Here is a 26,953-nt window from a genome sequence, read left to right on the forward strand (position 1 = left end):
TACCCTTTAGAACTGACTTCAAAGATTAAGGCCGAGAGGAATGGTGCACACATACACACACTACACACTGTATTATGGAAAACAGCACACACACACAAAGACGATGATAATCTTTTCCCCAGCTATCCCAGGCAGGAATTTACCCTGGAAGTGAACTCAAGTATAAGAAAAGAAATACCACAAAGGCAATCAAAAACAAAATAAAAAAGTTCACGGGGCCAGGCACAGTGGCTCATGCCTGTAATCCCAGCACTCTAGGAGGCCAAGGCCAGTGGATCATTTGAGGCCAACCTGGGGAACATGATGAGACCATCTCTGCAAAAAAAAAATTAGCTAAGAATGATGGTGTGTGCCTGCTACTCCACAGGCTGAGGTGGAAGGATCACTTGAGTCCAGGAGCTCAAGGCCAGTCAGCTGTGATCATGCCACTACACTGCAGCCTGAGTGATAGGGACGTTTATGGGTAAACACCAGCAGTGTTGTCAATAGATGACTAGACGTCATTGTTACGTAATTGCAGTTATTTTAAAAGGATTAGCTGGAATTGGGTTTTACCTTGGAAAGATGTCTGAAATATGTGAGGGGGAGAAAAAAGGCTGGGCAAGGTGGCTCACGCCTGTAATCCCAGCACTTTGGGAGGCCGAGGCGGATGGATCAGTTGAAGTCAGGAGTTCAAGACCAGCCTGGCCAACATGCTGAAACCTCATCTCTACTCAAAATACAAAAATTAGCCAGGTGTGGTGGTGGGCACCTGTAATCCCAAGTAAGGAGGCTGAGGCAGGAGAATCGCTTGAACCTGGGAGGCGGAGGATGCAGTAAGCCAAGATCGAGCCACTGCACTCCCTTGAGCCTGGGAGGTCAAGGCTGCAGTAAGCTGAGATCATACCATTGCACTCCAGCCTGGATGAAAGAGTGAGACCCTGTCTTAAAAAAAAGAAAAAAGGCCGGGTACGGTGGCTCACTCCTATAATCCCAGAACTTTGGGAGACCGAGGTGGGCGGGTCACCTGAGGTCGGGAGTTTGAGACCAGCCTGACCAACATAGTGAAACCCCGTCTCTGTTAAAAATACAAAATTAGCCGAGTGTGGTGGCGCATGCCTGTAATCCCAGCTACTCCGGAGGCCGAGGGAGGAGAATTGCTTGAACCTGGGAGGCGAAGGTCATAGTGAGCCGAGATCATGCCATTGCACTCCAGCCTAGGAAACAAGAGGGAAACTGTCAAAAAAAAAAAAAAAAAAAAGTGAGGCAAGTATAGACACAGCCAGGTGTGCATCTTTTTGACTCTAGGAACAAGAGTGTCACAAGGCAGCTGGAAGTGATTGTCAAGTAAAGATTCTCAGGTATAGAGCAGAAAGTACCAGAAAAACTTATATACACCTGGGTGAGAAAAAAAAACATTCAAATTTTATTTTCCAACAGACAGACAGCATCAGCAGGTACAACTACAGGGGTTTCTCCGTAGATCATACATTCACAAGGCATTATTAGCTCAACAGTGAGAAAGCCACTGGTGTGTTTTCTGTAACAATATCCACTTCACAGTGTAAACAGGTACTATTATCGTGTTCACTTACAATTCCAGAAGGAAAGGCACAACTTGGCAAAAAAAAAAAAGAGGGGGGCGGAATCCTAAAGTCAGGTGCAACGATGAAGAGACAACACTTTGGCTAATCGTCTTGGATGCATATTTCCGTCAGGACCTTCCACATAGAGGGGAAAGACTTTTCTCCCAGAAATTAGAGTTTTTTTCTTTCTTTCTTGTTAAACCTTTCTTGTTAAACCAAGAGCAATGTTTCGTTTGCTCAATATCACATTTACAAAGGAAACTACAAAAAAAAAAAGGCATCACAAAATCATCTTGAACGTTCACCTCTTCCCACCAATACATCAACTCTTAGGTTTTAGACAGGGCCTGGGAATACTTCAGCGGTCTTAAAATAGGAAAATAGACACTATGGCTACAAAAAATAAAAAATAAATGAGGTAGATAAATTAAAGCTTTCACACCCAGGACGTGCCTGTTCTAACTTCGTAGCCTTCATGAAATATTCAGCAAGAAAAGAAAACAAAACAAAAAATCTTCATAATTACTTGGCATAAGTCGCACCAAGGAAATTCAACAAAAGCAATCAGTATGTGAACCTGTGATGGGAAACACGCCCTTCCACGAGTTTCTTCTCGAGCATGAAAACCCAGTTCTTCAATAGAGTAGGCACTGGCAAACTAAGTCACCTGAGATTCCCCGCTCAGGTGCCCACCTCTTCTGGGGTTTGGGAAGAGGAAGGCATCCAAGAGGTGTGGGGAAAACATTGGCACTCTCGGGGCTCCAACTGAACTGTATTTAAATAAGCAGCAACACACACATTGACTCCCTAAGGACTAACGTAAGTCCATTTGAGGGCCTCCTACTTAAGGTTCTAAGGTTGAAGCAGTTTTATAATTCTACAACCCTAGTTTTTTGTTGTTCCTTTTTTAAGTACATTCAAAAAAAAACAAATAATAAGATGGGGACAGGGTTGGGGCATATAAAACAGGTCCCTAAAGAGATGACAGACCTTGTCCTTTTACCCGTGTCCAGTTACCAGTAAGTATACAGTACCCCTCTCCCCTCAATGAGGCTGTGTAGTTGTCTTTTCCACTGTTGTTCAGTAAGTTCCAACGATTCTACCTTGAAATAGGTAACAGTCTTTGGAAAAAGTCATTCTAGGTTGTACAAAGGTTCTATGTATACGTCTGTTACAAGTAACAAAGCTACTTTGCAAGACCCGCTTCTTTCCAAAATTAGAAAAAAAAAAAAAAAAAAAGTGCCAGGCGTGGTAGCTCACGCCTGTAATCCCAGCACTTTGGGAGGCCAAGGCGGGTGGATCACGAGGTCAGGAGTTCGAGACCAGCCTGACCAACATGGTGAAACCCAGTCTCTACTCAAAATACAAAATAAGCTGGGCGTGGTGGCACCTGCCTGTAATCCCAGCTACTCTGGAGGCTAAGGCAGGAGAATCACTTGAACCCAGAATGGGGAGGTTGCAGTGAGCCGAGATCATGCCACTGCACTCCAGCCTGGGTGATAGAGCGAGACTCCATCTCAAAAAAAAAAAAGAGTCTGTATTTGTTTTGGTATGCATTTTATTTTTTCAACTTTTTGCAAAGCAGCATAGCAACAATCGTGATTGTAGGACTTGCCTGAGGTTGTGGTCACAACCATCGTAGTAAACATCATTTGCATATCAGTAAGAAAAAGAAAACAGGAGGAGATGAGTTCTTACAAAACAAAGCAGATTCTAGAGATTTCACTGTGTCTGCATTGCTCCTTCCACGCAAGTTCTCCCTTAGCTGACCGCAATCTTGTTTTCTTCCAGGAAGTGAGGAAACTGGTGTTTGGGAACGCCGTCAGTAGCACTTGGTTTTTCCACATCTGCACTGATACCCGACTGGGAGCCATCCATCTTGGAGACAGTTGCGTTATTCACAACGGAGGTGGCCCCCAAGGAAACCGGGAGGGTAGGAACCCCCCCACTCTGGATCACAGAGATCTCATTGGTCTTCACGGCCAGACCGCCATTGAGCATGCTGGTGTACTGGTTCCACACAACAGGGTCCACATTCACTGAAGGGGCCAGGATTTCCTTGGGAAAGATTTCTGAGACTCTTTTTCCGTCCGTACCTAACAGAGCCATGGTGTTCTCGATGGCCAACTTCCTTCCACGGCGGGCTGAGTTATTGTTCGCCCCGTGTGTCATGTAGTGAACCTATGGGAACAGGACAGAAAGGTTTTTACCAAAATAGAGATATGAAGCTCACTGGCAAGCCAAGAATCAATCTGCATATGGATTTCATTCTACCCAGTGTTTTAACATATAGATGATCCTTGACTTACAGTGGGGTTATGCCCGGATAAACTCATTGAAAGTAGAAAATATTCTTAGTCTAAAATGCATTTAATACCCCTGACCAGCCAAACATCATAGCTCAGTTTAGCCTACCTCAAACACACTCAGAACATTTGCATTAGCTTACAGTTAGGCAAAATCATCTAACGCAAAGCCTATTTTATTTTATACATGAGCACTGAAATAGCTCATGTAGGCCAGGCACAGTGGCTCACGCCTGTAATCCCAGCACTTTGGGAGGCTGAGGTGGGCAGATCACTTGAGGTCAGGAGTTCAAGACCAGCCCGGCCAACATGGTGAAACCCTGTCTACTAAAAATACAAAAAGTAGCCAGGCATGGTGGCACATGCCAGTAATCCCAGCTGCTCGGGAGGCTGAGGCACGAGAATCGCTTGAACCTGGGAGGCGGAGGTTGCAGTGAGCCAAGATCATGCCACTGCACCCCAGCCTAGGTGACAAAGCAAGACTCCATCTCAAAAAAAAATAAAAAATAAAAAATTAGCTCATAGCTCATGTGATTGAATACTGTACTGAAAGTGAGAAACAGAATGGTTGTATGGGTACTCAAAGTCTGATCTCTACTGAATGCCTATCACTTTTGTATCATTGTAAATCAAACCATCTTAAGTCAGGGACTGTCTGCACTTTATATTTAGAAAATCAGATTTCTTATATCACCTAACAAACATTCCTCCCCAGAGCAACCAAGATGGGGCTTATAGTCTCCAACTGTCTCTGCTCCACCAATCATGGGTGTACCTATGTGAAAACCTACTATATCCTGGGCATTGATCCAAGTGCGAGGGTTAACATTTTTTTTTGAGTCCTTTTTTTTTTGAGACGGAGTCTTGCTCTGTCGCCCAGGCTGGAGTGCGGTGGCGCAATCTCGGCTGGCTGCAACCTCTGCCTCCCGGGTTCAAGCGATTCTCCTGCCTCAGCCTCCTGAATAGCTGGGACTACAGGCACGCACCACCATGCCCGGCTAATTTTTGTATTTTTAGTAGAGACGGGGTTTCACCATGTTGGCCAGGATGGTCTCGATCTCGTGACCTCGGGGTCCGCCTGCCTCGGCCTCCCAAAGTGCTGGAATTACAGGCGTGAGCCACCACGTCTGGCCTTTTTTTTGAGTCTTAATCTGTCACCCAGGCTACAGTGCAGTGGCACAGCACACTGCAGCCTCAACCTCCAAGGCTCAAGCAACCCACCCACCTCAGCTTCCTGAGTACCTGGTACTACAGGTGCACACCACCATGCACAGCTAATTGTTTTTTTTGTTTTTTTTTTTGAGACAGAGTCTCGCTCTGTCGCCCAGGCTGGAGTACAGTGGAATGATCTTGGCTCAATGCAAGCTCCACCTCCCGGGTTCACACCATTCTCCTGCCTCAGCCTCCCGAGTAGCTGGGACTACAGGTGCCCGCCACCTCGCCCGGCTAATTTTTTCTATTTTGTTTTTAGTAGAGACAGGGTTTCATCGTGTTAGCCAGGATGGTCAGGATCTCCTGACCTTGTGATCCGCCCGCCTCGGCCTCCCAAAGTGCTGGGATTACAGGCGTGAGCCACCGCACCTGGCCGGCTAATTTATTTTTATTTGTAGAGACTGGATCTCCTTATGTTGCTCAAGCTGGTCTCGAACTCCTGGCCTCAAGCAATCCTCCCACCTTGTCCTCCCAAAGTGCTGGGATTACAGGCATGAGCCACTGCACCTAGCCTAGAGTTAACATTTTTAAAATGCACAAACCTACGCAGGTAATAAAACTGTAGAGTGCACAACATGCACACCTGAGTACAAGTAAAATGGGAAAATCTGAATGTTGATTGTAACAATGTCAATATCTTGATTATGCTACAATTGTTGATACTACCGTTTTGCAAAAGTGCTACCAATGGGGAAAACTGGGCAAAGCATACAAGGATGTCTCTGTATTACTTTTCAAAAGTCCAGTGAAAATCTATACTTATTTAAGTAAAAATTTCAGTTAAAAACAATTTGTGGGCAGGGCACAGTGGCTCACGCCTATAATCCCATTACTTTGGGAGGCTGAGGCAGGCAGATCACCTGAGGTCAGGAGTTTGAGACGAGTCTGGCCAACATGGTGAAACCCCATCTCTACTAAAAATACAAACATTAGCCGGGTATGGTGGCACACGCCTAAAGTCCCGGCTACTCAGGAGGCTGAGGCAGGAGAATCGCTTGAACCCAGGAGGCGGAGGTTGCAGTGAGTCAAGATTGCACCACTGCACTCCAGCCTGGACAACAAGAGCAAAACTGTCTCAGAAACAAACAAACAAATAAAACAAAACAAAACAAAACAAATTTTGGGGCAGGACGCAGTGGCTCACACCTACAATCCAGGACTTTGGGAGGTCAAAGCAGGTGGATCACCTGAGGTCCGGAGCTCGAGATCAGCCTGGCCAACATCGTGAAACCTCGACTCTACTAAAAATATATAAAAATTAGCCGGGCATGATGGCGGGCGCCTGTAATTCCAGCCACTCAAGAGGCTGAGGCAGGAGAATTGCTTGAACCCGGGAGGCAGAGGTTGCAATGAGCCGAGATTGCACCGTTGCACTCCAGCCTGGGTGACAGAGCAAAACGACCATTCCCTGATGCAGCTGACATCTAAATATAGAGAACATCAATGTCTCTAATAATTGCTACAGAGAAAAATGTATCTGGCTGGGAAAGCTACAGAAGGCCATGGTGGGAATAGGATGCTATTTAATCTAAGGTGGTAGGCAAGGCTTCTGCTGAAGAAGGGACCTTACTAGCACCTGGCTGCTTTCTTTAATTATTTTTCCTGTCTGGCTTTCAAGTTTTGAAATCCTTTTCACCTTCTTTTTTTTTTTTATTTATATGAATTTAATTTTTGTAGAGATGGCATCTTGCTATGTTGCCCAGGCTGGTCGTCAACTCCTGGGGTCAAGTGATCCTCGCACCACCACCTCCCAAAGTGCTGAGAGTACAGGCATGAGCCACTGCGTCCGGCCCTTTTCAGCTTCTTAAGAGTTTAAAACTCTTAAGAGACAGGGTCTTACTCTCTTGCCCAGGCTGGAGTGCAGTGGTGTGATCACAGCTCACAGAAGCCTCGACCTCCCAGGTTCAAGCAATCCTCCCACTTCAGCCTCCCAAGTAGCTGGGCCTACAGGCGCATGCCACCACGCCCATCTAATTTTTATTTTTATTTTGTAGTGACAGGGTCTCCTTATGTTACCCAGGCTGGTCTCAAACTCCTGGGCTCAAGCAATCCACCTGCCTTGGCCTCTCAAAGTACTCAGATTATGGGTGTTGAGCCACTGCACCCAGGTAGTATTTCTAATTTTTAAAATTAAAATGTAAACATTTTAATTTTTTTTAAGAGACAAGGTCTCACTTTGTTTTCTAAGCTGGAGTGCAGTGGCATGATCACAGATCACTGCAGCCTTGATCTCTCAGGCTCAAGTGGTCCTCCCACTTCAGCCTCCCAATTGGCGGGGACCCAAGCATGCAACACCATGCCCAACTAATTTGTGTGTGTGTGTGTGTGTGTGTGTGTGTAAAGACGTTGTCTCCCTATGTTGCCAGGCTGGTCTCAAACTCCTGGACTCAGCTGGGTGCAGTGGCTCATGCCTGTAATCCCAGCACTTTGGGAGGCCGAGGCAGGCGGATCACGAGATCAGGAGATCGAGACCATCCTGGCTAACGCGGTGAAACCCCACCTCTACTAAAAATACAAAAAAATTAGCCGGCCATGGTGACGGACGCCTATAGTCCCAGCTACTCGGGAGGCTGAGGCAGGAGAATGGCATGAACCCGGGAGGAGGAGCTTGCAGTGAGCTTGAGCTTGAGATCGCGCCACTGCACTCCAGTCTGGGCGACAGAGTGAGACTCCGTCTCAAAAAAAAAAAAATAAATAAACAAACTCCTGGACTCAAGCAATCCTCCCACCTCGGCCTCCCAAAGGAGGAATGGAAGGATGGAAGAACTCATCACGGCTTGTGCCAATAAGAAGACACTTGGCGCCTAGCCCCCATCCTGCTGAAAGCCCACACAAACCCACCTTTAAGTTGCCTTTGGTGGTAAAAGCTCGCCCACAAATGTTGCACACAAAAGGCTTCTCTCCAGTGTGAGTCCGCTCGTGGATCTGAAGAGCGCTAGCAGACGAGAAGTTCTTCCCACACCGTGTGCAGCCATGTTGCTTGGCCTGTCGGCGTGGCTGGGCTGCTAACAAAGGGGTCATCCCTGGGGACAATGTCGAGGGTCCCACAAATGTGCCAGGAACTTCAACCTTGACATAGGTCGGCTGGGCTCGGATAAACGTGGAAGGGAGACTGCTCCGACCTAGTACACAGAGGGGAAAAAAGCCAGACCTTTATCATCCAACCTTCATTCTTTCTCTTCAAAGCAAAAGAGATCTTTAAAAATAACTGCCTGCTAGTTTGAGAGTCTGGAGCTGGCTTTGTAAGTAATTAACACCTTCCTTTGAATTGTTTATCTGCACAAAGAATAAAGCTTCAAATGCTTGGGAAAAGGTATCACTTTGGGTTTTTTTTTTTTAAAGGCATGGGCAACATATAAACACATATGTAATTTAAGTTCAAATTTCTGCATAAGAAACTACCTTTAAAGCGTATGCCCAGACACCATCTTTCTTTGATTCTTTGATACAGCTTTTCCCTTATTTTACCATTAATGACATCAACAAACCTCTCAATAGATATGTGCATTTAAAATGGGTTCATCTTTCCCTGCTTCAAGAGTGGCTAATTTGTGAACATTACATTAGGCAGTGGGGCCTCAGAGTCAGGGAACCACGGCTTATTTCAGTGGTCAAAAAGCAGTGGCCACTTCCTCAAACATACTCTTAAGACACCCATATACAGAATCATAGTGTGGAGAAACAAAAAGAAAAAAACTGTAACAAAATAGAACGACTACCCACCCCTATGTCCCAAGGGGCTCAAAGACAAAAATAAAAACCAACAAAAAAGGTATGCTGTCCATACCCATTTTGCATTAACCACCATAAATTAAAAGCATGTTCATTACTAGGATAGAGGCAGTTACTATTGCCCTCTACCCAGAAGTATAGAAAAGCTAATTGCCCTATAGAAGGGGCTGCTTCAAGTCATACTCTCCGTTTGTAAAGTTCAACCCAGGCTCCTTTTTGATGACCTTGAGCCCAAAATGGACATAAGTTAAATCCAAAGCTCTATCACCTTCCATCTCAGTGCGGCTGTTCTCGGAGCTCTCTGCTTTGCTCCCAGCATCGGGAGACTTTGACTTGATGCTTTCGGCTTGACTATTGGCCGGGGAGAGTGCCTGGAAGGATGTGGTTTCCAGGATGTCTGGGCTTCGGCTCTGATACTCCTGGTCTCCCATCAGCGAGGATGAGTCGTTGGTCAAGCCATCGCTCTCCACGGAACCGTTTTCTCTGCTGCCCTGGCGCTGCAGGTTAAAAGGGGCAGGACCCACTTTCCCTGGGGCATCTAAGGAAGCCATCATGGCAAACCCTAGCGTGGGTGATGCCGAGTGGATGCTGGGAAGAGGCGTGGGGACCTTGGAGGTGCTGCTGGGAGCCTCCTGGGAGCTGACTTCCTCTACATCGATGCTTTCGATGACATCATCGTGGCAGATAGCGCCGGTGCTGCCGTTCTCACCCACGGTCATTGGCTCAGAACCCGTAAAGTCACAGGGATTCTCTGGCAGGGGCGTGTTGGGAATCTGACCGCCCATGTGCATCCGAATATGTTGCTGCAGCATCACGGCATTAGTGAACTTCTTCTGGCAGATGGGGCACGAATGCTGCGTCTTAATGGACGTGTTGGTTCGGTGAACCCCAAGGTGTGTCTTCAGGTTACCTTTGGTAGAAAAGGCTCGGCCACAGATCTTACACTGGAACGGTCTCTCCCCGGTGTGGGTGCGATAATGCATCTTGAGGGAGCTCTGACAGCTTAAGACTCGGTGGCAAATGAGACATTCGTTGGGATCAGTGGTGGCCTTGTCAATGTTCTCCACCAGCTGCTGCAATTTCAGGGTCTCTGACCCTGGCTCAGGGGTCCCACTCCCTTGGAAGCCACCAGCCCTTGGGGAATTATGGTTTGGTCCCACCCCAGTGAGTGTGGGTCCACCCTCACTTTCTGGAGAAGGCCCAGGCTGCAGGTCACCGGGCAAGGAGCCACCCGTGAGGTCCTTGGGATTAGTCCCCGAAGAAAGATTCTGAGGTAGCCCTACAGAGGTGGTTACAAGGACAGGTTTGCTGTCTAAAGAAAGACTCGGTTCATCTATGGGGTCAGGTACAGAGAGTGCATAGGGGATGCCATTGCCGGCTGCCACTTTGTCCTGGAACTCGGCAAACAGCTGGGGGTTTGCCTTCACCTGGGGATGTCGGTGAAAGTGCACCTTGAGGTTGCCCTTGGTGGTGAAGCGATGACCACAGACAGAGCACACGAAGGGTCTCTCTCCAGTGTGGGAGCGGAGGTGGATCTGCAAGGAGCTATCAGTCCCAAAAACCTTGCTACAGTACTTACACTTGTGCTTGTAGAGGGCCGCCTCGTCTTTGGGTTTGACATCCACCGCGGAGATGTTCGGTGGCTTCCCCTTCCCTTTCTTGGATGTGTCTAGCGCCACAGTGGAGAAAGGGCTCTGGAAGAGCACCGAGCCCGGGGCCTGAGGAAGCAAAGCGCTCGGGAGGCGGGACATGACGTTCGGGAGCACCCGGGTCCCATCCGGCTTCAGAGCGAAGGGTGCCAGCCCTGGGGACAGGGAGCTGGTGGCAGAAGGGATGTTGGCGTGAGGTAGCTTGGCTTGTTTCAAGGCATCCAGAGACAGACCTTGGCTTCCAGCTTTCTGGCTGAGCAAAGCCACAGCTGCAGAAACCTGCTGAGACATGTGGCTGCCCAAGGTCTTCAGAGTGTCGGCCCCTGCCCCGCTTGAGTGGAGGGCGTGGGAGGCCCACATGTTCACCTGGATGCGGATCTGCTCGGTGAGCTGGATCTGCTGTAGCTGCTGCTGCTGCAGACACAAGATCTGCTCGAGGACCCACGGGATGCTGTTGGCACCAGGCACGGGGGCAGGGAGTGCATCCGCGCTCCGCTGATTCACCGCCACCTTGGTGCCCCGTAGTGCCTGCAAGGTCACGTTAGTGTTGGCCACTTTGCCTTTGGCTAAATAGCTTATGTCCTGGGGGGTGGGTGGCAGGGCTGTCTCTGTCTTTAGGTACACCACAGACTCCGCATCCGGCTTCTCCTTCATGTCCTCTGAGCTGCCGCCATTCTCCCTGTGACCGTCCTTACTGCCGGGACTGGCGGGCTGGTGGCTCAGTACAGCTCCGGAGAAGTCTTCTGAAGGCACAGGCCCCTCGCTGTCATTCATGATGAGGACAGGTGGATTTTTAGTGCAATTTTTCTTATGTTCCAGGAACTCAGAGATGCTGAAGAACTCCGCACAGCATTTCTCACAGACGTGCGTCTCCTCCCGACGAAGCCGCTTTACTGTGGCTTCATCCTCACTCGCCACCTCATCATTCCCTGGGTGGTTCACTGGAGCACCTGTAACAAGACAGAAAAAGCTAAGGACTCTGCCCAAGTAAAAGATGTGTGGGGAGCCGGGCACCGTCGCTCACATCTATAATCCCAGCACTTTGGGAGGCTGAGGTGGGCAGATCACCTGAGGTTGGGAATTCAAGACCAGTCTGGCCAACATGGTGAGACCCTGTCTCTACTAAAAACACAAAAATTAGCTGGGCATGGTGGTGGGCTTCTGTGGTCCCAGCTACTCGGGAGGCTGAGGCTCAAGAATTGCTTGAACCCAGGAGGCAGAGGTTGCAGTGAGCTGAGATCCCGCCATTGCACTCCAGCCTGAGCGACAGAGCGAGACTCCATCTCAAAAAAAAAAAAAAAGGCTGATCCCTGAATTTCTTTTGTAACTGGGGCTTATTTACTTTAGGGTTAGTGCCAGCCTACACATTGCAACTCCGAACTTGGGACTGTGTTTTAGCCAGATGCTGGGGTCCTTCACATGACGCCTGGAAGTCTCTCAAAGCTACTTCATTGTTCTCACCTCCCCGCTGTCCTCTCAGGTATACCCCATCATCAAGATATCAATGGAGCTTGGGGCCACAGGACAAAGACAGGCATATCTCAGACCCAGCAGCTGAGCCTATAAATCTAAACCACACAAGACATTCACACAAGCATACAATGATCTAGGTTTTCTTGTTTTTTCAGAAATGTTCACAGCAGCAAAGAAGTAAATTTTGGCCCACCCACCCATAGTGTGAGAAATATGCAGAATTTCTGTGTATGCCACAGAAATTAAGTGAAAGAAACGGGTTGCGCAACAATATGTACAACATGACCATTTTGCTTAAAACAAAACCTGTGTTTGAAATGTACAAATGTGGCTGGGTGCAGTGGCTCGCACCAGTCATCCCAGCACTTTGAGGCCACTTTTGAGAGGCCGGGAGTTTGAAACCAGCAACACAGTGAGACCCCGTCTCTACAAAAAAAATAAGAAGATAAAAATAGCTGAGCATGGCAGCGTCCATGTATAGTTCAAGCAACTCCGGAGGCTGAGGCAGGAGAACCGCTTGAGCCTGGGAAGTCAAGCCACTCCAGCCTGGGTGACAGAGTGAGACCCTGTCTGGAAAAAAAAAAGTACAAATTCACAAGGAAAAGGCCAGGAAGGGCTGGAGTGCAGTGGCCCAATCTTGGCTCACTGTAACCTCCGCCTCCTGGATTCAAGCTATTCTCATGCCTCAGTCTCCCGAGTAGCTGGCTAATTTTTGTATTTTTAGTAGAGATGGGGTTTCACCATGTTGGCCAGGCTGGTCTCGAACTCCTGGGTGCAAGTGATCCGTCTGCCTCAGCCTCCCAAAGTGCTCGGATTACAGGCATGAGCCACCGTGCCCAGCCAAAGCCACGGACTTTTGACAGCACAGTCCACCCACGGGTTTCCAGGAGGGGCTGATCTTGAAGCATGGCCTTAACAAACTGATTTAATCTTTACTTATTTCAGACTGGGTCACAATATGAAGTCTTGCAAGGTATGTGTAGGCTGGGGGTGGGTCAGGGGAAGAGACAACAGCCATGGGCAGGTCTGGCCTGCCAGAGTTAAGAAAGCTAGCCAGGGCCAACCTAGCCTTGCCTATCAATAACAGGTAGTTATTGATAGGCAAGTCCGCACACCCCTAAGAAAGCCTACTGGGCACGTGTAATCGCGAGATGACAACCTCGTGATTAGATGATTAGGTAGATGCCTGGATTTACTGATTCAACCAGGACTGCTGAGAACAATGCCTTACAATAAAACAATGTAATGCCTCTCGTTCCACAATACTTACCTCCTACTGCGTGCAAAGCAGGGGTTGGGGACCCAATGGTGAAAAGATGAGCCCCATTATCTTCCTATAATTCAGATTTTGTACCCGCAGATGCCCATACTGTAATCATTCAATCCTATTAAATATCAGCTCCATTAAAGGCTGGGCGTGATGGCTCACACCTGTGATCCCAGCACTTTGGGAGGCCGAGAGTTCGAAACCAGCCTGACCAATATGGTGAAACTCCATCTCTACTAAAACTATAAACTTAGCCCAGCGTGGTGGCGCATGCCTAATCCCAGCTACTCAGGAGGCCGAGGCAGGAGAATCACTTGAACCCAGGAGGCGGAGGTTGCAGTGAGCTGAGATTGTGCCATTGTACTCCAGCGTGGGCAACAAAAGCGAAACTCCATCTCAAAAAATAAATAAATAAATAATGAAAAAATAAAGATGTGAAAAACAGAGACTCTGAGAAATAATGTCACTCGTGCAACATAACAAAAGTTATTGACAGATAACTTTTGAGCACTTACTTTGTATGTGCCAGGTATGATTCTAAACAATTTGTTATATTAACAACTCTGAAATAGAAACTATTACCCTATTTGACAGAAGGGGAAACTGAGGCACAGAGGACATGAACTTGCCCAAGCTAACGTGTTAAGTAAACTGCAGAGCCAGTATTAAACCCCAGACATGCAGTTCCCACACCCTCTATTGGAACCCTTCATTTGTACCCCTCTGATCATGTTTCTTCTGTAAAGATTGCAACTTTCTTTCCTCTCACAGAGACGTTAAGATGGGACAGGAAAGCCTGGGAGGTTGCCTTGGTTAGGAAGGGGTGGGAGTCGACCACCCATTCCTGTCTTATTTCTAGGACTTCCAGAAGTTGCTCTGAAAGTGTTAAGATGCAGTGCGATGCTGCTACTTCCAGGTAGAGTTCCAGTAGCAGGTACCAGCACAAACTCTCCTTTCTTAAGGCCCCAATACTGCTGCGAATCTGCCTCATTTCAGTGATCCAGATAAAAATGTTCGGCCAGGCACGGTGGCTCACAAGGTCAGGAGATCAAGACCATCCTGGCTAACATGGTGAAACTCCGTCTCTACTAACAATACAAAAAATTAGCCGAGCGCGGTGGTGGGCGCCTGTAGTCCCAGCTACTGGGGAGGCTGAGGCAGGAGAATGGCGTGAACCCGGGAGGCGGAGGTTGCAGTGAGCCGAGACAGTGCCACTGCACTCCAGCCTGGGCGACAGAGCGAGACTCCGTGTCAAAAAAACAAAAACAAAAACAGATAAAAATGTTCGTCAATTCCCAGAACCCTGGCAACTATTTATCTGGGAACCACCAACTCTCAGATAAATAGTATCTATCTGTATGATTTTCCAAGACTGGAAACCAGCACTAGTGGGAGTGCTAGGTGGCACAATCTTTCTAGAAAAGCAATTTTGACAATTATGTGTCAAGAATGTTAAGAAGTGAAACTTTTTAAAACAGTTTCTCTTGTTAGGGAAGGAAATACACACTGCTGGTACGAGTGTATAGACAGATACAGCTCTTTCGGCGAGTCATCTGGCAACATCTTCATTTTAGTACAATTTTCCTTTGACCCAGCAATTCCTGCTTTAGGAATTTCCTCAATGTACTTGCAGCATTTCTCATGTTAACAAACACCAACAAAATGGATGCACCTTGGTCCATCAGTAAGATTTTGGTTAAATAAATTAGGGTGCAGAAAAGGCGAACGCTTTATAGCCTCCAGAAATAAAGAAGACCAAGGCTGGGCACAGTGGCTCACACCTGTAATCCCAGCACTTTGGGAGGCCGAGGTGGGTGGATCACCTGGGTTCAGGAGTTTGAGACCAGCCTGGCCAACATGGTGAAACTCTGTCTCTACTAAAAATAGAAAAATTAGCCAGGCGTGATGGTGTGCGCATCGCTGGAATCCCAGCTACTCGGGAGGCTCAGGTGGGAGAATTGCTTGAACCCAGGAGGTGGAGGTTGCAGTGAACCGAGATTGCGCCACTGCACTCCAGCCTGGGCAACAGAACAAGACTGTCTCAAAAAAAAAAAAAGAAAGAAAGAAAGAAAGAAAGAAAAGAAAAAAAAAAAAAAAAAACCTCAATAAAGCCCATGCAAAAACATTAACCACTCCATACTACTTTTTAGAGGCCAAAGCTAACCACCACCAACCTCTCCAAGCAAGAACAAAAACATACTTCATACTGTTACACCTTAAGGCAAGCTTGTCCAACCCAGGCCCAGGCCAGCTTTGAATTCAGCCCAACACAAATTCATAAACTTTCTTAAAATGTGAGATAGTTTTACAATTTGTTTTAAGCTCATCAGCTATCATTAGTGTCCATGTCTTTTATGTGTGGCCCAAGATAATTCTTCTTCCAATGTGGACGAGGGAAGCCAAAAGATTAGACACCCTTGCCTTAGGTCACTTATCTTCATAGCCACATAATCAAACAAGCTCCTTTGTTTCCATTTTGCAGATGTGGAAAACAGGCTCAGAACTAAATAGCTCAAGATGACATACTGCTTGCTAGTCACAATACAGAGGTGACTTAAATACTATTTAACAGCACTAAAATTAGTGGCCCAATTCATAATGGTTTCTTCTAGAGCAGAGTTTCTCCCCTCTATGGGAGAAACTTTTTCATTTTGCCCCTCTATGGAGACTTTTAAGTTATTTTTCCCTGATAGCTACCCCCTTATGAAGTTCTAATATCACAAACATATTATATACATTTATCTCCTTTGGAAGGCCACAGACCACTGTAATATCAATAAAACGTTTTCATCCCATTGGTGAAAATATCACTTGATTGAAAATGCATGTTCTATTTAACACAGGCATTTTTAAACAGGGGGTCTATGAAATTAGATAAGAAAAAAATAACTAATTTTCACTAAGCTGAACTAAAATTCAACATTTCGTTCAATGATGAATATAAGCAACATACCACACTGGTATTAATAGAACTTGTGACTTTGTCATCAGTGGAGACCACAGATATTTTCATATAGTGTTATAAGTTGTTATGACTTGGAAATTCTTGTTATCTGACAGGCTACTAGATCTTGTTATTTATTGTATTAATAAAGTAGCTGATATTACTAAGTTAAAAATGTTTTCATTTTTGATGACTGTGTTTCAATGCAATTTATTTCCTTGGTCATCTGTGTATTTTATACACTATGTTGAGAAGAGATCTATGGCACAAAAAAGGTTAAGCTCCCTCCCCTAGAAGGATCCAGCAGTTCCCAGAGTGATTTACAGCCTGAATACCAGCTTGCCTTTGCTGTATACACAAGCTTGCCTCTTCTGCAGCCTCCACCAGCAACATCCCACTTGACTCTTAAAACAGCAGCAGCTCTGTTTGCTTGTGCAGTAAAAAGTGCTTCTACATCCAGGCCACCACTGGTAAATACCGCAACTGTATTTGCCAAGGAGTAAGAAGATTCTGTTATGAACAATTGCTGGGCATGCTTAAGTTAACCGAAAAGGAAAAAAAAGCAAAGTTCAGAGGGATTACACAGCAACTAGTTCTTCCATTTCTCCACCCCACCCCCACCCCGAATTTTAGGAATGTTATCTTGCAGCATCTAGTTATCCAATAAGTTGGAAGAATGCAGTAAACCCAGCAGGGGTCTTAGATTCAATCACTGCCAAATGGATAGAAAATACTCTTACTATTGTATAGGAAGAAAGTTCATCTACTGGTGGCCAATCAAATTCTGGAGACACTGAAATGCTTAAAAAGTAAAACCTGTATATCTTGATAAAAGCATTATGACTCAAGCTTATCTTTTTTTCATTCCTACATTTAAAGAACGACAATGAGTAGATTATCTAAAGCACACAACATCTTCTACCCTCCCCCAACCCCAGGATAATTGCTTACCAAAAAACAAAAGGAAATTATGTGCCTTCTTAAGTATTTAACCAGTTGAAAGAAAACTGCCTCTTTAGCAGCTTAATTTTAGCAGTCAAAAAGCCTTCAACTCAATTCATAGACGGCAAATAAGACTTTAAGTTTCCACCTAATTAAGATCTAAAAAAGACAAAGTTTCAAACAGCCTTGAACCAAAATTCGGGGATGCAGCTGGAGAGGAAAAAAAGAGTAAATGGCTCAAAGAAAGTTTCACAGGCGCTAAGGCGTGTGACCTCTCTTTGCTTCCAAGGTTAGGGAAGTGTCCCACTCGTCCCCAACTAGAGATCAGGCAAGTTTGCAAACTCCATGAGGGCAGGGGTTTTTGTCGCCTGTCTCCAGAGCCCCCCTGAACAAATCCTGACACAGACATAAAATTTGTTGGGGCGGGGGTGGGGGGGGATTGTGGTGACTGGCGATGCAGTTCTTATCTGGATTTAGTGGCTTTTAACAATGTTTAGACATTTTAAAAAATAGTCAAAAATACAGTAGGCTAAAGGTGATGAGGAAGGGACAACTTCTGGAACTCTTTTCGCCATCAATTTTTCCAGGGTAGTACAACCCAGAGAAGCCGACCAAACTCCAACATTGTTTTATTTCTAGGACCTCTTCATCTAGACCGTGTGAAGGCACATCCCAACATTTAAGATGGCAGAGGAGAGGCCACCAAACCCAACCAGCCAAGCACCAATCACGGCTCCCTTGTCGAAGATGCCAAAAAGAACATCTCATCACATCACCAACTGACCTAAGGCTATTTTTTAAAAACCAATAAAAACAAAACAAAACAAAACAAAAAAAAAAACAGTTCCTTGGGCTCTGGGGCGAGGCAGGACAAGACACCATGCGCCATCAAGCAGGGCAAGACACCACGGGCAAAGCCATTTCAAACAGGTGCTGCAATTTAAAATGAGTAAAAACATGACTATCACTTTTGGTCTTTAATATCTTGAATTAAAGATAGCGCACTCGAGTCCCCAGCCTGGTGTCTGGCAGGCAGCACACTGCCGTTTCTGCTAGATTGCCTCAACTGGCAGCTCAACACCATCTTGACACAACAAACACGAATAAAAACATTTTGGTATTTTGAACAAAATTAAGACTGATCACATTCCCAATTCATAGTAGCCCTTCTATAGTTGAAATTATCTAAACAGGGCATTTTATCACTGCTATATAGAGGAGGAACCCAAAAACTCAGAAAAAACAAAAAAACAGAAAACCCCACCAAGCTGGCTTCAAGGTTACACAGCTGAAGTCACACAGCCACAGTGGAACGCGGATCCCATTCTAAAACCTGACTTCCCAGGCATCAACCTAACACTTCACATTTTAAAAAAGGAAATGCTAACTGCCTTCTCCCTCCCAAGATGGTTCCCCAACCCACAGCCCAGGAGGAAGCTCACTAACAGCAGCACCAATGACAAAGTATCATTTGCTTCTGCACTGCACATTTTTATTCAACAAAAGGAGCTGTTTGGCAAATTGTAGCTTCTCTCCCTATGGGAAACCCACATGAAGTCTAACGTAGAAAGTTGACCTGAAACGTTAACTAACGTCAAAATCCTTCTAAGCCAGCGTAGGTCATTTTGGTGAGTAATTGGAAATAGGAAGTTATTCGAAACTTGGGAATCCTAATCGTTGATGTTTGTAATCCAGTTTAGCACAAAGGGCATTTGAAACTCTTTTGAGAAAATGCTAATTTTTCCTGTATGTAGTGTTAGCCCTGCGACCACCTGCAGATTTTTTGATCTGCTAATTGATCGCCAGACGTCATTTTCCTCCCTCAAAAACTGCATTCTCGAATGGCTTTGCAAAATAAGACCAGCTCAATCTGCATTCTAAAAAATTATGTGAGACATATACATACATCTAAGTTAGATACGTATGTCTACATTATATACCTAACACATATAATTTTAGGCAGCTCAAATGCAAACAACCCAAACGCAGCCATTAAAAACGCACTGCTTGGGAAAACAACCTTCTCTCCCAAGGAGGCAATTGGAGGCTCTGCAAACACATTCTAGCCGCCAGGAGTTATTACCAAGATTCCAGATTTGGCAAAGAACAGCGGGCACAGACGGCGATCAAGCAGGCGACCGGCACGAATCCCCTAGGGTACCCATCCTTGGCCCAGCCCAGCACTCTCCATTCACCCCCACAACCCGTCCCACCCACCAGGTGTGAGCCAGTACCTGCGAAGGGACCCCGCCTCCCAGCAAAGGGCTAGGCTTCAAGCTGGGCCTCCAGGGGGCGCCCGCGCGCAAGCCGGGTGGGCCGTCCGCGACAACCCTGGTGATCAATAGCCAACTCCCCTCCCTCCCAAATCGCAGTGGCAGCGCACGGCCAGGCCTGAGGTTTTAGCTCAGCTCAGGTTGACTCTGATTCCAAACTCCAACCATCGTTAATTTCAGAAGCCCTCTCGTAACAAGCTTCCCTCCCGAAAGGTGCCAAACACCACCAAAAGCCCCACGTGTGTGCGCCCACCCAAAATGAAGGGGGAAGGGGAGGTCAGCGTAGGACCAGGGGAGGGGTCAGAGCCAGGAGCTCGCCCCTCCTCTCCGGAGGAAGCAGGCGGGCTGAGGGTTAACCCTTTTGTTCCAGGTGGGCCAGGCCACGAAGCCTTCACGCTCCCCTCAACCCCCACCCCACCCCGCCCCCAACCAAGGCACAAAGAGAGTCCCTCCAGGCGCCTGGGACCTCGGATGCGCGCTGCGCTGACCACCCGGCGCCCCGAAAACGCCCAGCCATCCCCTCCGTCAAGCCGATCCTTTTAATTTGCCCTGGAAAAATGTTAAACGGGGAATTCTATTGACGTATTATAAACTTGGGAAATGTATTACATTCAGTCTCCGACAAAAAGGCGGGGATACGGAAGCCAAAAAGTGGCGACCGTCTTCTCGGGAAACCCCGGGTATCAGAGATGGTCTCTGAGAGTCCTCCGGGGTTGCCGAGCACACCCGTCTGCTGCAGGGAAATTAGAAAGCAGGCGGGGAGCGGAGCGACGAACAAGGCCGGAGAGGAGGCTACAAATCCCCCCTCCCCCCACGCGCACGCTAAAAACTTATCAGGCGACAATTTGGCGGGCCGGGATGGAGACGAGATAGTGGAAAACCGCCTCGCTCCTAAAACCTCCGCGGTGAAGTGATGAAGTGGGAACAGAGTTGGCCCCGCCGTTCCTGGCGCGGCTGGGGTCCCGAACTCCCCTCGATCCGGGAAACGCTGGCCGCGGAAGCGTGGGCCAGGTCAGCCGCGGGAGTTCGCTCTGGCCCCCCACCTCTCCCCTTTCACACCCGAGCGCAAATGTGGAAAGCCGAGCGCTCCAGAAAAGCCACGCAAAACGGGAGGCCGGTGCACCCCAGTGGGGCCGCCGCGCGCCCGCCACCCCGGCCACTGGGGGCTCGCACCCTCGGGCTTGCCGCGGTTATTTTTAGGAAGTCGGAAATCAAAGATGGCTGGAGGTCAGGCCCCGAAAGGTTAGGGCGAAGATCGGCAGGCGGCGCAGCCCGGGCAGAAAAGGCGAAATCCAGAAAAGAAAAAAATTTTAAAGGGAAACATTGAGCCCTCCTCCCCCACCTCTCTGGGCCCTCCAATCCCCTGCGCAGCGCGGGTGGCCCGCACCCCAGCTCCTGAGGGTGGGGAGAGGTCGCGCCCCCTCCCCCCACTTGGCCCGGGAGGGGCGCGTGCAACAGATCGTCCTCCTCCGGGGGGTCTTCCAGGGGTGCGCCCCTCCAGCCTCCAAGAAAAGCCCCAAGGGGCTGGTGGAGAGGGTGGGGATCCCCCGGGGTTCTTTCTTTTGAGAGCGACGCGAGGGAGGGGGACCTAAGTTACAAGGCGGGGGTAACACCAGTGAGGGGAGTGGAACCAATTAAGTGAGGGGCAGAGGACAAGGAGAAGGGAACCTTTCGGGAGCGAGAACAGAGGAGCGAGTGGGGGTCAATTTTACAATTAGGGGAGAAAGCTGGGGGTGAAACTTACACAAGAGGGGAGAAGAGGAAAAAAGTGTGAAATGTGCAAAAGGCGGGGTGGTGGGGAGGGGCGGAGACCTCTCCTCCCGGGCACTGAGCCCCCAAATCTCGGCTCCTGAATTTGCGCTGGACGCCGCCCGCTCCCCGAAGCCTGCGCCCTCGAGGATCCCGCGTACGTCCGGGAAGCTCCCCTCCCCGGGCGGGCGCCCCAGCCCCACTCACCCAGCTCCCCCGCCGCGGGCGCCGCTGGGGCCGCATCTGCAAACTCCGGGGTCTGCTGCTGCGGCTGCTGCTCGCCCTGGTCCTCCTCCGAGTTGATGTGCTGGGGTTTCGCCTGCTTGCGCCTCGACATGGTGCGAGCATCGGGGCGCCGGGAGAGCCGCAGTTATTTGCCCTCTCCGCCACAAATTCCTGGAGTTGGGAAATTTACCCCCCTTCGGCCGGAACGCGCATGTCCCAGTAATTATTATTATCAATAATGCATTGCGATTTATCATGAGCCCTGACAGCTGATTGGCCTGGGTCCAAGACCTCAGAGATCATTTAAATAAGCCCTCATTGATCAGGGAGGGGTGAGGCATTCTGGGCTTTGTAGTCCGGGCCTACTTGTGACAAAGGCGTGTTCATCAGGGGAGCGCAGCTAATTAGCATCCGGGCTCAGATTGGCTGGGGCGGGGATGAAATCAGAGGGGGACCCATCCTTGCTCCAACTATCTCAGTCCTTGGAGAGGAAAAGAAAATGGGGAGAAATGCGTACTTATTAAAAAGTAGGAGCTTACGTAGAAGTTTTGGAACGGCTGTATTTGGTAGTTACTTGCTCCAAAGATTACTTTGTAAGGTTGATGTCCTCCAGCCGAGAAGGGAGATCTCTTCACAGTGGAATATTTTGGCTCAGTTTTCACATCTACACGCACACACATTCCCCCAAACCTGAGATGTGACCCGTGTCCCCTCCCATCTTTTTGATTAAAAATGTTTAAGTTGAGTCTCGAGATAACTGAAGAATGATGAATGGTGGTGTTTTCAGCCCTCCCACCCATCTCAACTCTTAAAGTGAGCTCGGAACTTCCAAAATTTCAGACACCCCACCACCACCATGACTTACCTCCTTTAAAAGCTGATTAATAGCCTCCAGGATTCCTGTTCACAAAGACCGGTTTGTGGTTACAATGCAAACCTTGATTTTTTTTTTAACTTCAAAATGACTGGCTACTAAATATAGAAATGGCAAATGATAAGCAAGCATAGTCAGTCAGAGATAATATCAAAACAGCAAGCAATTGCATTTTTTTCCCCAGAAGCCATAAATGCCTGATAACATCATATTTTATTACTGAGACAATGCTCTTGCATCTCCCATGGAATGGCAATGGGGCACTGTCACAGTATCTGGTTGTTACTAATCACTATTGGAATTTTTTTTGTGCAATACACACATTATTACAGAAAAGGTGTATCGTTCAAAGTGATCGTATCATTCTGACACATGATGCCTGGAATTTTTTAAAGTTGGGCTTGTGTGTGTGTATATGATATATTACATGTATACACATTTATACCGTAAATTCATGTATACTTAATTTGGCTAACTGCTTTACACAATGTACATGCTCAATAAATGTTAAATGAATGATGAAATCATCAACCTGCTAAGTCTTTGATTGGTCTTTCCATAACTGCTCTGGGCATGCGTCTTTGTTTGGCATTTACTTCATTGTAAGGGACTGTGCAGATATAAACCCTCCCTCCACATTTGTGCATTGCATTCTCTTGATTAGTTATTCATCACGTTCCCAGCTTGTAAACTCATCAGGAATACAAGCAAAATGGAATGCTGGGCTCATCAATGTGTTCACCTGGGTATTTGGACAACCCAAGGCAGAAAATAAATCAGCTTGATCATCTTTTTTATATTCGTGGCCATCAGTAAAAACTTGTTGAAGGAAGATTAACCTTCAATTTTTGAGTCTCTGAAAAAGTCTTGCCTTATTTTATGTATAACATCTAAAGCAAGTAAGACAGAATTATAGCCAACAGCCAGATTGAAAAGGTAAGAATTTGGTTTAATAATACATAGAAGCAGTTTAGAATTCTGATACTGAGTAAAAAGGCCAATTAGCACCTGCCTTGCTGACTAATCTACTGATATTCTCAACACCTTTTCTGTGTAAGGTAGTGTGGCAGGAGATCTAACTTACAAATCTAAATGAATGTGCAGTGGGTTTATGGCTCAAAAAATACTATTGGGTTAAGGAAAATTTCATTTATATAGTTGTTTATATTTATTTTAGTAGATGATAGTTGTAACATGTTAGCCTTACTACGAGACAAAATTGTGCTGCTTGACTCTCCAAGTGATAGTAATAATAATAATTGATTGAGCCCCTTGTACATGCCACAGACTGCATTAAAACCGCCTTGTTTTATCTTCCCATGGAGGTTGGCCCTATTGTCCTCTCCATTTTGAAACTGAGGCTCAAAGACATGAAGTGACTTAATTAGAAACTGGCTGAGCTGGTGGTCAGTTTCTAAGCCGGTGGTCAGTTTCTAAGTCTGACTCCAAAATTCTATCACATCCTAATACCTGTCTTCCAACTATAGCTGAATATAGAGAAGATAGCTAAAGAAGAAAAATCGGAGTACAGTAAACTAAATTTAAAGTGTCCTAGAAAAATCTTGGGTCTTCAGAAATCACTCCAACAGATGAAGTCAAGAAGTTTCCCTCAAATGGAAACCTTCCACAAATGTCATATCAAGAAAAGCAGGACACAGTACATGTTTTGAATCTACCCCCAGTTTAACAGCTGCAGCCAGGAGCCAGCTGGTGGAAAATAAAGTAAGTCCTAGAGCAAAGCAGGGGATGAACGGAGGGCATAGCAACAGGCAAGTCCCTAATCAAAAGTTGTTTCAGGCTGAGCACAGTGTCTCACGCCTGTAATCCCAGCACTTTGGGAGGCCAAGACTGGCGGGTCACCAGAGGTCAGGAGTTCGAGACTAGCCTGGCCAACACGGTAAAACTCCATCTCTACTAAAAATACAAAAATTAGCTGGTCGTGGTGGCTCATGCCTGTAATCCCAGCTACTCAGGAGCCTGACGGAGGAGAATCACTTGAATCCAGGAGGCGGTGGTTGCAGTTAGCCAAGATCTAGCTACTGCACTCCAACCTGGGCGACAGAGTGAGACTCTATCTCATAAAAAAACAACAACAAAAAAGTTATTTATTAAACCAAAGGACCTGGTTGGGACCCAAGCTTGAAAAGAAAATGTTCAGAGTAAAGGATGATATTAAACTTTTTCATGTTAATGTCCTTTGTTAGGTGACTGGGTTTATATAATCCAGTCATTGTCAATGTTTATGTAATCCAGTCATGTTCAATGTTTGTGCCAGGCAGGAATATTCAAAAAATACACTTCTTGGTATATTTTTCAGCAGTCTTATTGTTTATAAGGAGAGTTGGGATGCATAATCCCATTTTATCCTCACTAATATCCTTTTTTAATTCCTTTTTTTTTTTTTTTTTTTTTTGAGACAGACCACTCTTGTCACCCAGGCTGGAGTGCAGTGGCACGATCTCTGCTCATTGCAACCTCTGCCTGGGTTCAAGCGATTCTCCTGCCTCAGCCTCCTGAGTACCTGGGACTATAAGCACATGCCACCACACTCGGCTAATTTTTGTATTTTTAGTAGAGATGGGGTTTCACCATGTTCACCAGTTGTCTCCAACTCCTGACCTCAAGTGAGGCCCACCTCAGCCTCCCAAAGTGCTGGGATTACAGGCGTGAGCCACCGTGTCCAGCTTATTTCTATTTCATTTATGGAAAAACAGAAGCTCATCGCTCCCATCAGCTCCTAGCGATTACTGACGAATGCATGCCAAATTATGGATTCAGTAACTTTGCACAGGTCTCAGTGGAAGGCAGATCTTTCCCTGAAAACCCCACCTCTGCTCTTTTCTACAAGGAATCGTCTTCCTTTCCACTGCTTGCCTCTCTTCACCTGGCCCACTCCTAAAAAGCCTATAATCTCTTCAAATTTCCCTTCCTGAAACCAGCCTTCCCTCTTCCAAACTAGGTCTCATTTATTAGTTCTCTCAGGCTTCAAGAAACCATATCTTTCTTTTTATAGCGCACTTCAAAATATATAATGACAGACTTTCTCATGTATCTGTTTATTGCTTATTTCTCACACTGCAGGCTCCGTGAAGGTAGACACCGTCATCACGGTGTCCTTAGCACTTAGCCACAGTAATGGAACACAGAAGTCACAACAAATAAATAGCGATGGACTCAATCCATGCTGAGTAACTTTAGAGGCCTGAATATGAAATGAAGTGTTAAAGGCAATATAGTAGGTGGGAATGTAAAATGCTGCAGCCACTCTAGATGGCAGTTCCTCAACAAATGTAAAAAAGGATTACCATATGATCCAGCAATTCCACATGTGGGTATATATCCAAAAGAATTGAAAGCAGGGTCTCGAAGCAGTATTTATATACCCATGTTCACAGCAGAATTATTCACAATAGCCAAAAAGTGGAAACAACTCAAGTGTCCATGGACAGATGAATGAATAAAGTAAATGCAGTCTATCCATACAATGGAATATTACTCAGCCTTAAAAAGGAAGGAAATTCTGACACATGGTACCACATGGATGAATCTTTGTTTTCTTTTGGGTTTTTTTGTTGTTGTTTTTTGAGACAGAGTCTCGCTCTGTCGCCCAGGAGTGCAGTGGTGCGATCTCGGCTCACTGCAAGCTCTGCCTCCCGGGTTCATGCCATTCTCCTGCCTCAGCCTCCCGAGTAGCTGGGACTACAGGAGCCCACCACCACGCCCGGCTAATTTTTTGTTTTTTTAGTAGAGATGGGGTTTCACCATGTTAGCCAGGATGGTCTTCATCTGCTCACCTCGTGATCCGCCCGCCTCAGCCTCCCAAAGTTCTGGGATTACAGGCTTGAGCCACAGTGCCCAGCCAACATGGATGAAACTTGAAGACATTATGCCAAATAAAATGAGCCAGTCACAGAAGGACAAATAGAGTGGTCAAATTCATAGAGACAAAAAGTAGAATGGTGGTTGCCAGGGGCTGGAGGGAGGGAGAGTGGGGGGTGGAGGGGCGGTTTCTGCTCAATAGGCATGAAGTTCCAGTTTTGCAAGATGAAAAGGGATCTAGATAAATGTTTAGATTTTAGCTGCTTTTCCACAAAAACAAACAAAATCAGGTAACAATGCAAGATGGATAGGTTCATTTGCTTCACTGGTAATCTTTTTACTATCTATATAAATCCCATAACATCAGGTAGTATGCCTTAAATACACACAATAATTTTTTTTTTAAAGATCTGGACTGGGCACGGTGGCTCACGCCTGTAATCCCAGCACTTTGGGAGTCCAAGGCAGGCGGATCATGAGTTCAGGAGTTCGAGACCACCCTGACCAACATGGTGAAACCCCATCTCTACTAAAAGTACAAAAATTAAATGGGCGTGGTGGTGGGCACCTGCAATCCCAGCTACTTGGGAGGCTGAGGCAGGAGACTCACTTGAACCTGGGAGGCGGAGGTTGCCCAGATGGTGCCACTGCACTACAGCCTGGGAGACAAAGTGAGACTCCAACTCGAAAGAAAAAAAAAAAAAGAAAAAAGAAAGAGAGAGATCTGGAAATTGGTTGCTCAACAATGTCAATGTACTTAACATTTCAAAACAGCACACTTAAAGATGGGTCAGACAGTAAATCTTATGTTAAGTGTATTTTAACACAATTGCAGAGAAAAAAAGGCAATTACAAACTAGATTATCACGATGGCTGCATACTGTATGGATTTACTAAAAATAATTCAACTGTACACTCACCGT

At 46.7% G+C, this 26,953-nt stretch overlaps 1 protein-coding gene across 3 annotated transcripts; it reads right to left on the minus strand.

Annotated features, from left to right (window-relative positions):
• Nucleotides 1–1,382: 1,382 nt before the first annotated feature.
• On the minus strand, nt 1,383–21,676 carry SALL4 (spalt like transcription factor 4). 3 transcript variants are annotated; one of them, XM_024926938.3, is made up of 4 exons: nt 21,320–21,676; nt 10,395–11,414; nt 7,925–8,205; nt 1,383–3,746 (listed from the first exon to the last, which is right to left on the minus strand). In XM_024926938.3, the coding sequence occupies exons 1-4, from the start codon at nt 21,447–21,449 to the stop codon at nt 3,327–3,329; spliced, it is 1,851 nt and encodes a 616-aa protein (XP_024782706.3). In that variant the 5' UTR covers nt 21,450–21,676; the 3' UTR covers nt 1,383–3,326. The 3 variants fall into 3 exon arrangements, with proteins under 3 accessions (XP_024782706.3, XP_003815322.3, XP_034803043.2); XM_003815274.5 differs by having other exon boundaries at nt 9,084–11,414; XM_034947152.3 differs by lacking the exon at nt 21,320–21,676 and adding an exon at nt 20,537–20,633 and having other exon boundaries at nt 9,084–11,414.
• Between the last annotated feature and the right edge of the window lie 5,277 nt (nt 21,677–26,953).

This window comes from Pan paniscus, chromosome 21, assembly GCF_029289425.2.
Source record: "Pan paniscus chromosome 21, NHGRI_mPanPan1-v2.0_pri, whole genome shotgun sequence".
NCBI lineage: Eukaryota > Metazoa > Chordata > Mammalia > Primates > Hominidae > Pan > Pan paniscus.

Excerpts from the sequence above, each read along its gene's own strand:
- SALL4 (XM_003815274.5), bottom strand. The coding sequence starts at position 21,449 with ATGTCGAGGCGCAAGCAGGCGAAACCCCAGCACATCAACTCGGAGGAG. Across the intron at positions 8,206-9,083 it reads CAGCCGCACTGAGATGGAAG|GTCGGAGCAGTCTCCCTTCC; the intron begins GTGATAGAGCTT and ends TCTGTGTACTAG. Across the intron at positions 3,747-7,924 it reads CCACCAAAGGCAACTTAAAG|GTTCACTACATGACACACGG; the intron begins GTGGGTTTGTGT and ends CTGTTCCCATAG.